Below are 13,321 nucleotides of genomic sequence, written 5' to 3'. Positions count from 1 at the left end.
GGCCTCGTATAAAGGAATGGAGGGAGTATACTTTTTTCCAAACTACAGGATAACGAAAACACATAACGACCCATTTATCAAGCCTCAAAGAAAAAATCCGCCGCAGAAATGTGCAGGCATGACAGTAGTTTTCACATATATCGCATTTGAAGATCGGTGAAGGAGAATAATTAATTGGAAAAAAAATAGTTGGCTCCCCCAAAAAAGAGAAGAGTTGGCATGGGGGGCAGGTTCGGTGAGCAATCCGACTGGGCCACGGCTGGAGGCGTCGTAGACCCCGCAGCACAAGGCCGTCCAAACTACAGGATAACTCACCTTTTTGTGTCAAACTTTGACTTATAATTTTGGTCAAAAAAAATAAGGATTATATGTCATAAAAAATATTATTAGAAAGTTCTTTGGAATGTGCATTCGATGACATACTTTTCGTGGTATATAACTCACCTTTTGTTGATAAAATTAATCTTCAAAGTTAGATATAAAAATATAAAATGGCCTCGTATAAAGGAATGGAGGGAGTATACTTTTTTCCAAACTACAGGATAACGAAAACACATAACGACCCATTTATCAAGCCTCAAAGAAAAAATCCGCCGCAGAAATGTGCAGGCATGACAGTAGTTTTCACATATATCGCATTTGAAGATCGGTGAAGGAGAATAATTAATTGGAAAAAAAATAGTTGGCTCCCCCAAAAAAGAGAAGAGTTGGCATGGGGGGCAGGTTCGGTGAGCAATCCGACTGGGCCACGGCTGGAGGCGTCGTAGACCCCGCAGCACAAGGCCGTCCAAACTACAGGATAACTCACCTTTTTGTGTCAAACTTTGACTTATAATTTTGGTCAAAAAAAATAAGGATTATATGTCATAAAAAATATTATTAGAAAGTTCTTTGGAATGTGCATTCGATGACATACTTTTCGTGGTATATAACTCACCTTTTGTTGATAAAATTAATCTTCAAAGTTAGATATAAAAATATAAAATGGCCTCGTATAAAGGAATGGAGGGAGTATACTTTTTTCCAAACTACAGGATAACGAAAACACATAACGACCCATTTATCAAGCCTCAAAGAAAAAATCCGCCGCAGAAATGTGCAGGCATGACAGTAGTTTTCACATATATCGCATTTGAAGATCGGTGAAGGAGAATAATTAATTGGAAAAAAAATAGTTGGCTCCCCCAAAAAAGAGAAGAGTTGGCATGGGGGGCAGGTTCGGTGAGCAATCCGACTGGGCCACGGCTGGAGGCGTCGTAGACCCCGCAGCACAAGGCCGTCCAAACTACAGGATAACTCACCTTTTTGTGTCAAACTTTGACTTATAATTTTGGTCAAAAAAAATAAGGATTATATGTCATAAAAAATATTATTAGAAAGTTCTTTGGAATGTGCATTCGATGACATACTTTTCGTGGTATATAACTCACCTTTTGTTGATAAAATTAATCTTCAAAGTTAGATATAAAAATATAAAATGGCCTCGTATAAAGGAATGGAGGGAGTATACTTTTTTCCAAACTACAGGATAACGAAAACACATAACGACCCATTTATCAAGCCTCAAAGAAAAAATCCGCCGCAGAAATGTGCAGGCATGACAGTAGTTTTCACATATATCGCATTTGAAGATCGGTGAAGGAGAATAATTAATTGGAAAAAAAATAGTTGGCTCCCCCAAAAAAGAGAAGAGTTGGCATGGGGGGCAGGTTCGGTGAGCAATCCGACTGGGCCACGGCTGGAGGCGTCGTAGACCCCGCAGCACAAGGCCGTCCAAACTACAGGATAACTCACCTTTTTGTGTCAAACTTTGACTTATAATTTTGGTCAAAAAAAATAAGGATTATATGTCATAAAAAATATTATTAGAAAGTTCTTTGGAATGTGCATTCGATGACATACTTTTCGTGGTATATAACTCACCTTTTGTTGATAAAATTAATCTTCAAAGTTAGATATAAAAATATAAAATGGCCTCGTATAAAGGAATGGAGGGAGTATACTTTTTTCCAAACTACAGGATAACGAAAACACATAACGACCCATTTATCAAGCCTCAAAGAAAAAATCCGCCGCAGAAATGTGCAGGCATGACAGTAGTTTTCACATATATCGCATTTGAAGATCGGTGAAGGAGAATAATTAATTGGAAAAAAAATAGTTGGCTCCCCCAAAAAAGAGAAGAGTTGGCATGGGGGGCAGGTTCGGTGAGCAATCCGACTGGGCCACGGCTGGAGGCGTCGTAGACCCCGCAGCACAAGGCCGTCCAAACTACAGGATAACTCACCTTTTTGTGTCAAACTTTGACTTATAATTTTGGTCAAAAAAAATAAGGATTATATGTCATAAAAAATATTATTAGAAAGTTCTTTGGAATGTGCATTCGATGACATACTTTTCGTGGTATATAACTCACCTTTTGTTGATAAAATTAATCTTCAAAGTTAGATATAAAAATATAAAATGGCCTCGTATAAAGGAATGGAGGGAGTATACTTTTTTCCAAACTACAGGATAACGAAAACACATAACGACCCATTTATCAAGCCTCAAAGAAAAAATCCGCCGCAGAAATGTGCAGGCATGACAGTAGTTTTCACATATATCGCATTTGAAGATCGGTGAAGGAGAATAATTAATTGGAAAAAAAATAGTTGGCTCCCCCAAAAAAGAGAAGAGTTGGCATGGGGGGCAGGTTCGGTGAGCAATCCGACTGGGCCACGGCTGGAGGCGTCGTAGACCCCGCAGCACAAGGCCGTCCAAACTACAGGATAACTCACCTTTTTGTGTCAAACTTTGACTTATAATTTTGGTCAAAAAAAATAAGGATTATATGTCATAAAAAATATTATTAGAAAGTTCTTTGGAATGTGCATTCGATGACATACTTTTCGTGGTATATAACTCACCTTTTGTTGATAAAATTAATCTTCAAAGTTAGATATAAAAATATAAAATGGCCTCGTATAAAGGAATGGAGGGAGTATACTTTTTTCCAAACTACAGGATAACGAAAACACATAACGACCCATTTATCAAGCCTCAAAGAAAAAATCCGCCGCAGAAATGTGCAGGCATGACAGTAGTTTTCACATATATCGCATTTGAAGATCGGTGAAGGAGAATAATTAATTGGAAAAAAAATAGTTGGCTCCCCCAAAAAAGAGAAGAGTTGGCATGGGGGGCAGGTTCGGTGAGCAATCCGACTGGGCCACGGCTGGAGGCGTCGTAGACCCCGCAGCACAAGGCCGTCCAAACTACAGGATAACTCACCTTTTTGTGTCAAACTTTGACTTATAATTTTGGTCAAAAAAAATAAGGATTATATGTCATAAAAAATATTATTAGAAAGTTCTTTGGAATGTGCATTCGATGACATACTTTTCGTGGTATATAACTCACCTTTTGTTGATAAAATTAATCTTCAAAGTTAGATATAAAAATATAAAATGGCCTCGTATAAAGGAATGGAGGGAGTATACTTTTTTCCAAACTACAGGATAACGAAAACACATAACGACCCATTTATCAAGCCTCAAAGAAAAAATCCGCCGCAGAAATGTGCAGGCATGACAGTAGTTTTCACATATATCGCATTTGAAGATCGGTGAAGGAGAATAATTAATTGGAAAAAAAATAGTTGGCTCCCCCAAAAAAGAGAAGAGTTGGCATGGGGGGCAGGTTCGGTGAGCAATCCGACTGGGCCACGGCTGGAGGCGTCGTAGACCCCGCAGCACAAGGCCGTCCCAGCCCAGGAGGAGAAGAGGACTCCCATGGAACCGGCGCGATGTCGCCATGCCCACCATTGAAGAGCCTTTTCTTTTTTCTTTTTTGTCTTTTAAATTAAATTAAATTAAATACTTCTGAAATATATATTAGAGTGAAATAACCACAATATGCCACTCAGGCCCACTGAACAAACACCCACGCCAACTCCTTTAGCCCTCCGAGGCTGGAGTTACAGGCGTGCACCACGACGCCCCGCAGGTACAACGACGGGTGCTACGTATATATGCCGGTGTACGTCGTACTCAGCTGGCAATGTGGTATTATTTACTTTTTTTAAGGGGACGAAGTATGCTCAAAAAAAAAAGGGGGACGAGGTATTATTTATATATTAATTAAAGTTTGCAGGGCGAACGAAATTAAGGGGTCAGGCCTGCTGGGCCGGCCGCAACTCGAACTGAACGATTTAAAGACACTTGGTAAATTCCAAACATGGCATTCCCTACAAAAAGAAACATTAGTGCTCCTGGCCGGCCCAGTTATAAGAAGTGACTTAACGTGGCAAACGATGGAGCAACTAGTTGACGAGCGCTTCTTTGGGACCCTCACAACGATCAGCGTCACTTGACGCGTTCTCACCCGTTCGCCATGTGTCACGCTTTGGGCATTTCTTTCGGATTTTGTTTTTTCTTTATTTTTTCATAGGGGTTTTCGGCTTTTCAAACAGGGTTTTTCGACGTTTTGGTTTTTCACCAGTCTTTCTTAATTTTTGGGTAAAAAAAATCAAAAAGAATAACGTGAAGAAACGCGTTTTCTTTTTTTCTCCTTTCGCGCGAGAGTCACAGTTTTGCTTCCGCGACAGGCGTTGTTTTGCTTTCGCGAGAGTCACGGCTGTGCCTCTTGGAAACGAAAAAAAAACATGTTTTCTGTTTTTTTTTTCGCGAGACTCACAGTTTTGCTTCTGTGAGAGTCACGGTTGTGCTTTCGCGAGAGTCATGGCGGTGCCTCTCGGAAACGAAAAAAATGCGTTTTCTATTTGAGAGTCACGATTTTGCTTCCACGGAAGGCACGGTTGTGCTTTCGCGAGAGTCACGGCCGTGCCTCTCGGAAACGGGAAAAAACATGTTTTCTGTTTTTTTTCCTTTCGCTGGAGTCACGGTTTTGCTTCCGCGAGAGGCACGGTTGTGCGTTCACGAGAGTCACGGTCGTGCCTCCTTGGAAACGAAAAAAAATAACATGTTTTCCCTTCTTCTTTTTTTCTTCCGCGAGAATCACGGTTTTGCTTCCACGAGAGGCACAGTTGTGATTTTGTGAGAGGCACGGGCGTGCCTTTTTTGAAAAGGAAAAAAACCCGTGCTCCCGGTTCGGTTTTTTCGTCCGATTTTTTCGTGAATAAAAAGTTCATCAAACCTATCAACATGGGATCTAATTTTGAAAATCTCGACGCGAGCAATCCAACAGTGAAAGCGGTTCGAGATTTGGACGCACGGTTTAAGAGATAAAACGTTTTGAATAACGAATCTACGAAAAAAGGAAAAACTCCAAGGTTGCGACAAGTAGCGCACATGCAGCACGCCACTTGTCACAACCTCGGAAGGTTGGAATGCTCTTTGCAACGAGTACTCCCCAACTAGTGATTTCGGGCGAACGATTAGTGCATTTCTTTTCCTTCCTATTGTGGCTTAACAAGTCAGAAAAAATAACAAGAATACAGAATAACCCTTTTTTCATAACACATTGCAAAATTAACCCCAAAACTATGTTAGCGCGCCATTGGTTTTTCCCTATAGTGAATTCAAAGTCCTACAAGAAACAAATACTCCCTCTGTTCGGAAATAAGTGACGTGGTTTTAGTTCAAAAAATCATACATGAGCTTCGCATTTCACGTGATAAACAAAGTGCAAAAGAAGAGTCAAAAAGGAAATATAATCACCACCACATGGTATCACTGATATCTTTTGAACCGGATTTCAACATGCCTCAATCTATTAATTAAGGAGAAAAAATTGAACATATAATTAACGAAAAATCAACCAAAGACCATCACAACACACCCCAAACTGACGGGACCGGCAGGTCTATCTACCCATATTCATTGGGTAGAGAGAAATGGTACAAGAGACGGCTCGATTAATTAACGGAAAACTGGGCTAAAATCCAAACAAACAGGCAAGACCACTTAGCTAAACAAGGAGGTTTATAAGCACCGACGGACTAACACGACACCCTGACACATAAGGATCCTCTACAAGACTCATGAGCCCATAGAACATAAAGATACACATATTCATTATCCGGTCCATTGGTGTGTGCTACATTTTGCACAAGAAGAAGCAAAGCAATTGTTATCATCAACGGTTGTCATCCACTAACATTGGTGTAGCAATAGCACGGAGAGGCACGGCCTTCGTGAGTGTCACCCCAAACTTCTCACGCATATCAATCCCACTCCTCTCCACCTCCGTCGGGAGCCTCCACTCGAACCGATGCAACAACGACCCGAGAACTAGATGCACCATCCTGATCGCTAGCGGCATCCCTGGGCACATCCGGCGCCCAGCACCAAATGGGATCAGCTCAAAGTCTCCGCCTCTATAGTCCACCGCCCTCCCGAGAAACCTCTCCGGCATGAACTTCTCAGGCTCAGACCAGATAGCCTCGTCCCGCCCCATCGCCCACACGTTCACCAGCACACGTGCGCCTTTGGGTATTGTGTAACCCGCGATTCTTATGGTCGTCTGAGCTTGGCGCGGTAGCAGCAATGGAGCGGGAGGGTGCAGCCGGAAGGTTTCTTTGATCACAGCTTGGAGGTAGGGCAACTTGTCGATGTCAGCTTCTTCGATGTCTCTCTCTGAGCCGATGACTCTTGCAAGTTCGTCGTGCACTTTGGCCATTGATGATGGGTTTTGAAGAAGCTCCGCCATAGCCCATTCTATTGTGCTGGAGGTTGTGTCACTGCCAGCAGCAAACAGGTCCTAATAAGACATATACATGTGTTGTGAAACAATCAGTATTATCATAAATATTATCAGGATGCAGTGACGCTAATCTGCACCCCGATTTGTACCGTGAATGGGCAAAATAAATATTTTGATAAGCTATACTTTTGGTCATATATTCAACCACGACCATTTTTTCCAAATGGATATACATGCATGCTGGTAAAAATAACAATCTTCCTACAAGATTTGCCCCGGCCGTAAAAATAAGTTTGAACCACACTTTCGGATGTCGTAGAGCGTAATTTGTTTATCGCAACTTGCTAGACAGCGACCAAAGGAACCTTACGCACATGGGTATGATGTGTTACTTACCGAGAACAGCGACCGGAGCGCGTCGCGATCCAGCAGCGCGGCCTGGCCGTCGTCCCGCTCCGCCACATCCAGCAGCACGTCCAGGAAGTCGCCGCCGTCGTTGTCGTCGGTCTTCTTCCGGGGCTCGCCGGCGGCGTCGCGCGCGCGGCGGCCCAGTCTCTGCTCCACCTCCTTGTCGAACACCAGGTGCAGACGCGCGAACAGCCGCGCTAACTGCCGGCGCAGGCCCTGCAGGTCGGCCGCCGCGAGCGCGGGGAAGAAGTCCGACACGTTCGGGCTGCCGGCCACCTCCATGATCTCCGCCACCAGCACCTGGAACCCCTTGGACCCTCCGTGGTCGTCGAGGCTGGTCACGTCCGTCGAGAACACGGTGCGAGACAGTAGGTTCAGGCTGGTCGCGAACGCCACGCGGCCGACGTCCACGGCCGCGCCGTCGCGAGCCAGCCGGGCCACGTGCGCCGCGAGCTCCCGCACCTTCTCGGCCCGGAGGCGCTGGAGCGCGTCGAGCCGGTGCGGCGCGAACAGCTCCGTGGCCATGATCCGGCGGAGCGAGCGCCACCGCGGCGCGTGGGGCAGCCAGGCCACGGAGCTCCTGGCGTGCGCGCCGACCGCGTCCTGCACGGCCCGGGTGGCGAAGACGGCGTCGTGCTTCTGGAGGAACTCGCGGGCGGCGTCCGGGGAGGAGACGACCACCGTGGTGACCGCGCCCAGGCGGAGCGACATGAGCGGGCCGTGGGTCCTTGCGAGGCGGGCGAGGGAGCGGTGCGGCTGGTCGCCCAGGAGGTGGAGGCTCCCGATGAGCGGTAGCGGGCGGGGGCCTGGAGGAAGACCGCGACGGCGTGCCTGCGCGAGGAGGTCGAGTAGATAGAAGAATAGGAGGGGGACGACGAGCCATGGCAGCCATGGAAGAAGAGAAGCCATTGACAAAGAGCTTCGCTAGTGTATGAAAATAGTGAACAGTGTCACAGTGAATTTAGCACGCGTATGGTTGCGTGATTAGGTGCCCCTCTATATTGGCCACTGGTTTTGTTTGTGGTGTGGCCAAGGTAACCCTGGCGGTTCCTAATCCTATTGGGATTGTGTTGCCGGCCAATGGAAATCCCTAGATTATTATAGCCAATTAGCCATGCTAGCCCACAAATCCATTTGACACCAAGCGTGCACGCCACTTTTTTTATCAAGTCTATGACACTAGTCTAAGTTACTATCTCTATAGTGCAAAGTATTATAGTAGCAGTGTTATAGATTTTTTTATTTATTGTCTTATAAACTCATTTTACCTCAGGAAGCGCTATGTTACAGTAACATATTTATGTTACTTCAAACACCTCTCACCTCATTAAATACTTGTCACATAAGTAAAATTATTTTGGGGTGTGTTAAGTTACTATCTAAGTTACCCCACTATGGCTAGCCTAATAATGGCCGTGGACGCGGAAGGATGACCTTTGAGGTGAGCGGAGTTAGACATTGAGGAAGACGTAAAGACCTCTGTCATGGCTCTTCACAATGCCATGATTTTCATGTGGCTCCTATTTGACGCACAAGGGGCGCTCGTATGGGCTGACCTATACATTGCCAGTCAACCCATTTTCCTTTGCTTCTAATTCATTCAGGTCTCTATCTCGATTTTTCTTGGTTTTCTGGTTTCTTTTTCTTTTTTTTTCTTCTCTTGTTCATTTAAAAAAGATCATGGTTTTAGAAACACTAATGACTTTTTAAAATGTTTTGAATTTTTTAAAAGTTAAGAAGTTTTACTTAAAATACCAAATTCTTAAAAAATTGTTCATGGTTTTTTAAACATGTTTGGAACTTTCAAAAAATTGTTCATAATTTTGTTTTTTGATTAGCGTTCAATCATTGTTTGAAAATGGTTCCAGTTTTTTGAATATGTTCAGAAAAACCTGGAGGAAACCAAACGAAAATCAAAGCAAGAAAGAAAACATAGCCCAGTCGATAATTGGATGAATAGTATGTGTGTATAATTTCAGAATGAAATACCTTGAGATGTGATCTGTGCATAAAGAGCAAAGTCATGAACTTTTGGGATGAATAGTAGCATGTGTTGGAAAGCCACAAAGTTCTCTGCACACGTGCATTATGCTAGGGGAGGCACCCTCCAGCGAACCTTAAGGCCCTGTTTGGTACAGCTCCACTCCACAAATCCGGGAGCGGAGTTGGCGGAGCTGCAGTTCAAATCGGAGGAGCTGTGGTTTTCCCGCTCCGCAGATTCCGGGAACAGATGATTACCGAACATGGGCTAAGAAGACCTAATTGCCAAACTAACGAAAAAATGTCATCTCTCTAATATTATAAAAATAAAATGAGTATGATTAAAAAGGCGGTATGAACTACAAGAAATAATAATTGTCATGCTAAACTTTAAAACTACAATCCTCGGGTTATACCCTGAAAAAAACACAAATCTTTAAATTGAGAAAATGCCATGCTGTGAAAAAATTGATGCGCGTCATTATAAAACTGCATCCTCTAGATAAAAAGTTTTATCTGGATAAGCCCGAAAAAAACGTCATGCCATTAAAAATATGTCATCCTCTCAAACATTAAGAAATGCCATCCTATTTGTAACAAAAAATGCCATCCGCTCAATAATTAAAATGCCATCCTATTATTGATAAAAATGCCATCCTATTATTAAATAAAAATGCCATGCTCTTAGTAATAAAAAGTACCATGCCGATAAAAATAAAAATGTTTTCTCTTAATAATAAAAAGTGCCATCCTATTATTGATAAAATGCCATTCTATTGTTAATAGAAATGCCATCCTATTGTTAATATAAACTGCCATACCATTAAAAATAAAAAATGCCATGCTATAGAAAATAAAACTGTCGTCTCTCATATAAAAAAGGCAACCTCTTAAAAATCGCCATGCTATAAAGAAACTGCCAGAGAAAATGAAAAAAAAAATCGGGATTTCCGGTATTGCAAAATATGTGGCATTTTAAACACAAAACATTCACAAAAGCCCTCTCATCATGCGGTGATTGGGCGCTTGAGCACACGCAGGGGGTCGCGGGTTCGATCCCTCGCCTCGCTATTTTTTGGAGAGAAAAACAAACGGGCGTTCACTAGAAGCGAGATGTCTGCAGATGATGCAGGCCAAGGCAGCGCCTTTCCTCCAATATGGCGATTTGTGGACTGGATGGGGGAATTCTGTGGAATTGAGAAGCACGGCCGACTCATGCCCTGGTTCAAATGCTGAACTTGGTTTGGGTTCAGTGCCTGTACCAATGGAAACACCCCCGGCGCAGATGAGATTCCCTGCAAAAAAAAGATTGAAGCGGAGGAGTTCAGAGACCCCGAGAAGAACTACGGGATCGTAACCAATGAGGAACCAAGGGATGTCGGAAAAGGGTCTGGGAAAGTCACGATCTGTCGAATGTGTACTTTGAGATGATACTAAGAGGATAAGGAAGCACTTAATAGATCATGAGGGTGGCATGCCCCCCTGTCTTGAAAGGGGCGACCTATATCTTGAATAGGGTCTTTAGTAAAAAAAGCCACTATCTACATCCAAATCCGGATCGAAGGTAATCAACCATTTTCTATCACGGTTTCCGAAGCGATAGGAAGAAAGGGATGGGGAGGAGCTATCCATCTAACCTCAGGTGGCCCAAGAACTGGGAGACGAGGGCATGCCCGACGGCTTAGTCACTCCACCACTGTTCGTCCAACTATCTTCTGTGACTTCTAAGCCCAGACATGAGAAACACATGGTAGAGAAAAGACATATGAGTATGGATAATTCATTTACACAGGGGGCGTAGTTACTCACCGTGTGCTCATCTACACTCGATGAACAGTAAGTATGTGTGCATGTGAAGCTGGTAGTCACTCCACCATGGGCTCATCTACACGATCAGTAGTACATTCAATATATAGTTAAAAAACTGAATCTTGCTGGCATCGAAGATGCTTCAGTGCGCAGGGAGTGTGCAAAATCTCGTGGTGTTTGGACATTTGAGGAGCTCTAGGCAAAAAAAGACCGAATCTTTGCATTTTATGAGTATAGAGTATACCAGGAGGGTGACATTTTGGTGCTCGGGAGCATCCGCTACTGGTGATGAACAGTAAAAATAAAATAAAAAAGCTTGAATTTTATTGGCGCAAGCGATGAACAAGATCTCTAGGTGTGTGCAAATATATGTGGTGATATGACATCGTAGAAGCTCTGGAAAAAAACAACAGAGTTTTCAGAAAGGTTCAATTTTTTTTTGATTTTGGAGCACAGATCTTGTGTTTTCAGTCTCAAGCTCCTCGTATGTCACATTTCCATGAAACGTCGCACACCCACAGGAAACTTGTTCATCTTTGATGTGTAAAAATTTCAGATTTGTTTGATTTTCTATGCTATTTTATTAGATTTTACTGTTCATCCATGATCAGATGTGCACGTCGCGGGCTCTGGATTTTCGGGATATCGGCTTGTATTTCTGACTTTAGTTTATTGCACGTAATAGTGAGCACAATAGAGACAGTGAGCCTGGCAACGATCCTAGCTCCATAGAGGCAAAAACAGTCACACATTGCTCACTAGTAATGATCGTCACAGCCAGAAAATTAAGAATCATCGCCAATATTACGAAATTGCCCACCACACAAAACGCTAGCCCATCTGCGGAAGACTAGAAAGAATAGAAGCACAACTTCGTATGGAGACATGTAACGCGGCGGGATAGAATACGACGCGACAACCACCCAGCCACTGCCCTAGTTGTGCTCATTCCATGGTTTCTTCCTTTTTCTTCTTTCTCATTCCCTTTTTCTCTTTTCTGTCCTTCTTTGCTTTTCCTTTTTCTAATTCGAGAAACTTTCTTTCTTCATAAGTTTTTTCTGCAAAATCGATGAACTTTTTTCTAATTGGATGAACTTTTTCATATTCGACGAACTTTTTTCAAATTTTTGATGAGCTCTTTCAAATTCCACAAACTGTTTTTAAAATTTGATGAACTTTTTTCACATCCGATGAACTTTTTCTCATATTCGATGAACTTTTTTCAATTTTTTTGTGAACTTTTTTCAAATTCTATGTTTCTTTTCAAATCTGATGAACATTTTTTTCAGAGTTGATGAATTTTTTTTTGAAAATCGATGTACTTTTTTCAAACTTGCGAACTTTTTTTAGAATCGATGAACTTTTTTTCAAATTTGTGAACTTTTTTGACAGTCTATGGATTTTTTTCAGTATTATGAACGTTCTGAATTCATGAACGCGTTTTAATATATGAACCTTTTTCTAATTCGTGATGTTTTTTAAAATCTGGGGACATCCAAATTTTGTTCACATTTCTTTTCAAAAGAAATCCCGTTTTTCTAAATAGCGCGGCCAAAGTTTAGTTCTTAAAACCTTCGCGTTGTAATATTTCGCTAGTGGTTAATAGGTCAAGTGGTTACCCAACCATTAACTGGAGCTGCTGGCGCAGGTTTGAATCCTTAAGAGAGCAACATTGTTTGTTGTTTTTTCGCGACATGAATGGATTTTTGCACTGCACAGCGTGCCCAGATTGCTCATGGGACGGCCCACTAGCGTGCCGCAGTGGGCGCTAGTAGTCTGAAGAGGCGCATGAGGCGCCCAATAGGAGCTCTCGCCCTGGTCTTCCAGAGGCCGCACAGTGGGCGCCGCAACTGGGCCAGCCGAAGCTAGCGAATAGCAGTACACCTAAAAAAATGTGACTCTTTGTGAGAATCAACCCAAAATCTCCTGTGGCCGAAGAAGTGCCATTACCACTGGAGCTAGCGTACGTTGCTTTATATGGAACTGCATGAAATAATTAAAGAAGCAAAACCAGCGACGATATGTTTAAAAAAATTCAAAAACTAAACTTTTTTTTTGAAAAAATGCGAGCACATTCCAAATTCGTTAACAAGTTTTTAAAAAGTCACACATTTTCAAAACATGGGATTTTTTAACGACTGAACAATTTTTCTGAAACACGTTTTTCTAAGACTCTTGATTTTTTTAAATAATGCGAACATTTATTGAATTCCACAAAATAATGTAACACCAACATTTTTTGAACTTCTGGAACAAAATTTGGAAATACGAACATTTTTTCAAACTGGAACATTTCTTTGAAATTCCAGACCAAAATTTGGAACGTGCAATTTATTTTAAAACTAGAACTTTTTCTAAACTCCTTAACAAATTCTAAAATAAGAACATTTTTGAAAATTTCTGAACAATTATTAAAACAGGAACATTGTTTTAAACCCTTGAACAACACTATAAAGCATGAACATTTTTTGAAATTTGT

The 13,321-nt window shown here is 42.3% G+C and overlaps 1 protein-coding gene across 1 annotated transcript; it reads right to left on the bottom strand.

The window, feature by feature from the left end:
- Positions 1 to 5,861: 5,861 nt before the first annotated feature.
- On the bottom strand, positions 5,862 to 8,099 carry LOC125521894 (geraniol 8-hydroxylase). Its single transcript, XM_048686955.2, has 2 exons — positions 7,042 to 8,099; positions 5,862 to 6,702 (listed from the first exon to the last, which is right to left on the bottom strand). The coding sequence occupies exons 1-2, from the start codon at positions 7,960 to 7,962 to the stop codon at positions 6,079 to 6,081; spliced, it is 1,545 nt and encodes a 514-aa protein (XP_048542912.2). The 5' UTR covers positions 7,963 to 8,099; the 3' UTR covers positions 5,862 to 6,078.
- Positions 8,100 to 13,321: the final 5,222 nt, after the last annotated feature.

This window comes from Triticum urartu, chromosome 7A (assembly GCF_056163025.1).
Source record: "Triticum urartu cultivar PI428250 chromosome 7A, HENAU_Tu73, whole genome shotgun sequence".
Classification (NCBI taxonomy): domain Eukaryota; kingdom Viridiplantae; phylum Streptophyta; class Magnoliopsida; order Poales; family Poaceae; genus Triticum; species Triticum urartu.
The sequence above is the reverse complement of the archived record's forward strand: the minus strand, read 5'-3'. Positions and strand labels throughout refer to the sequence as shown.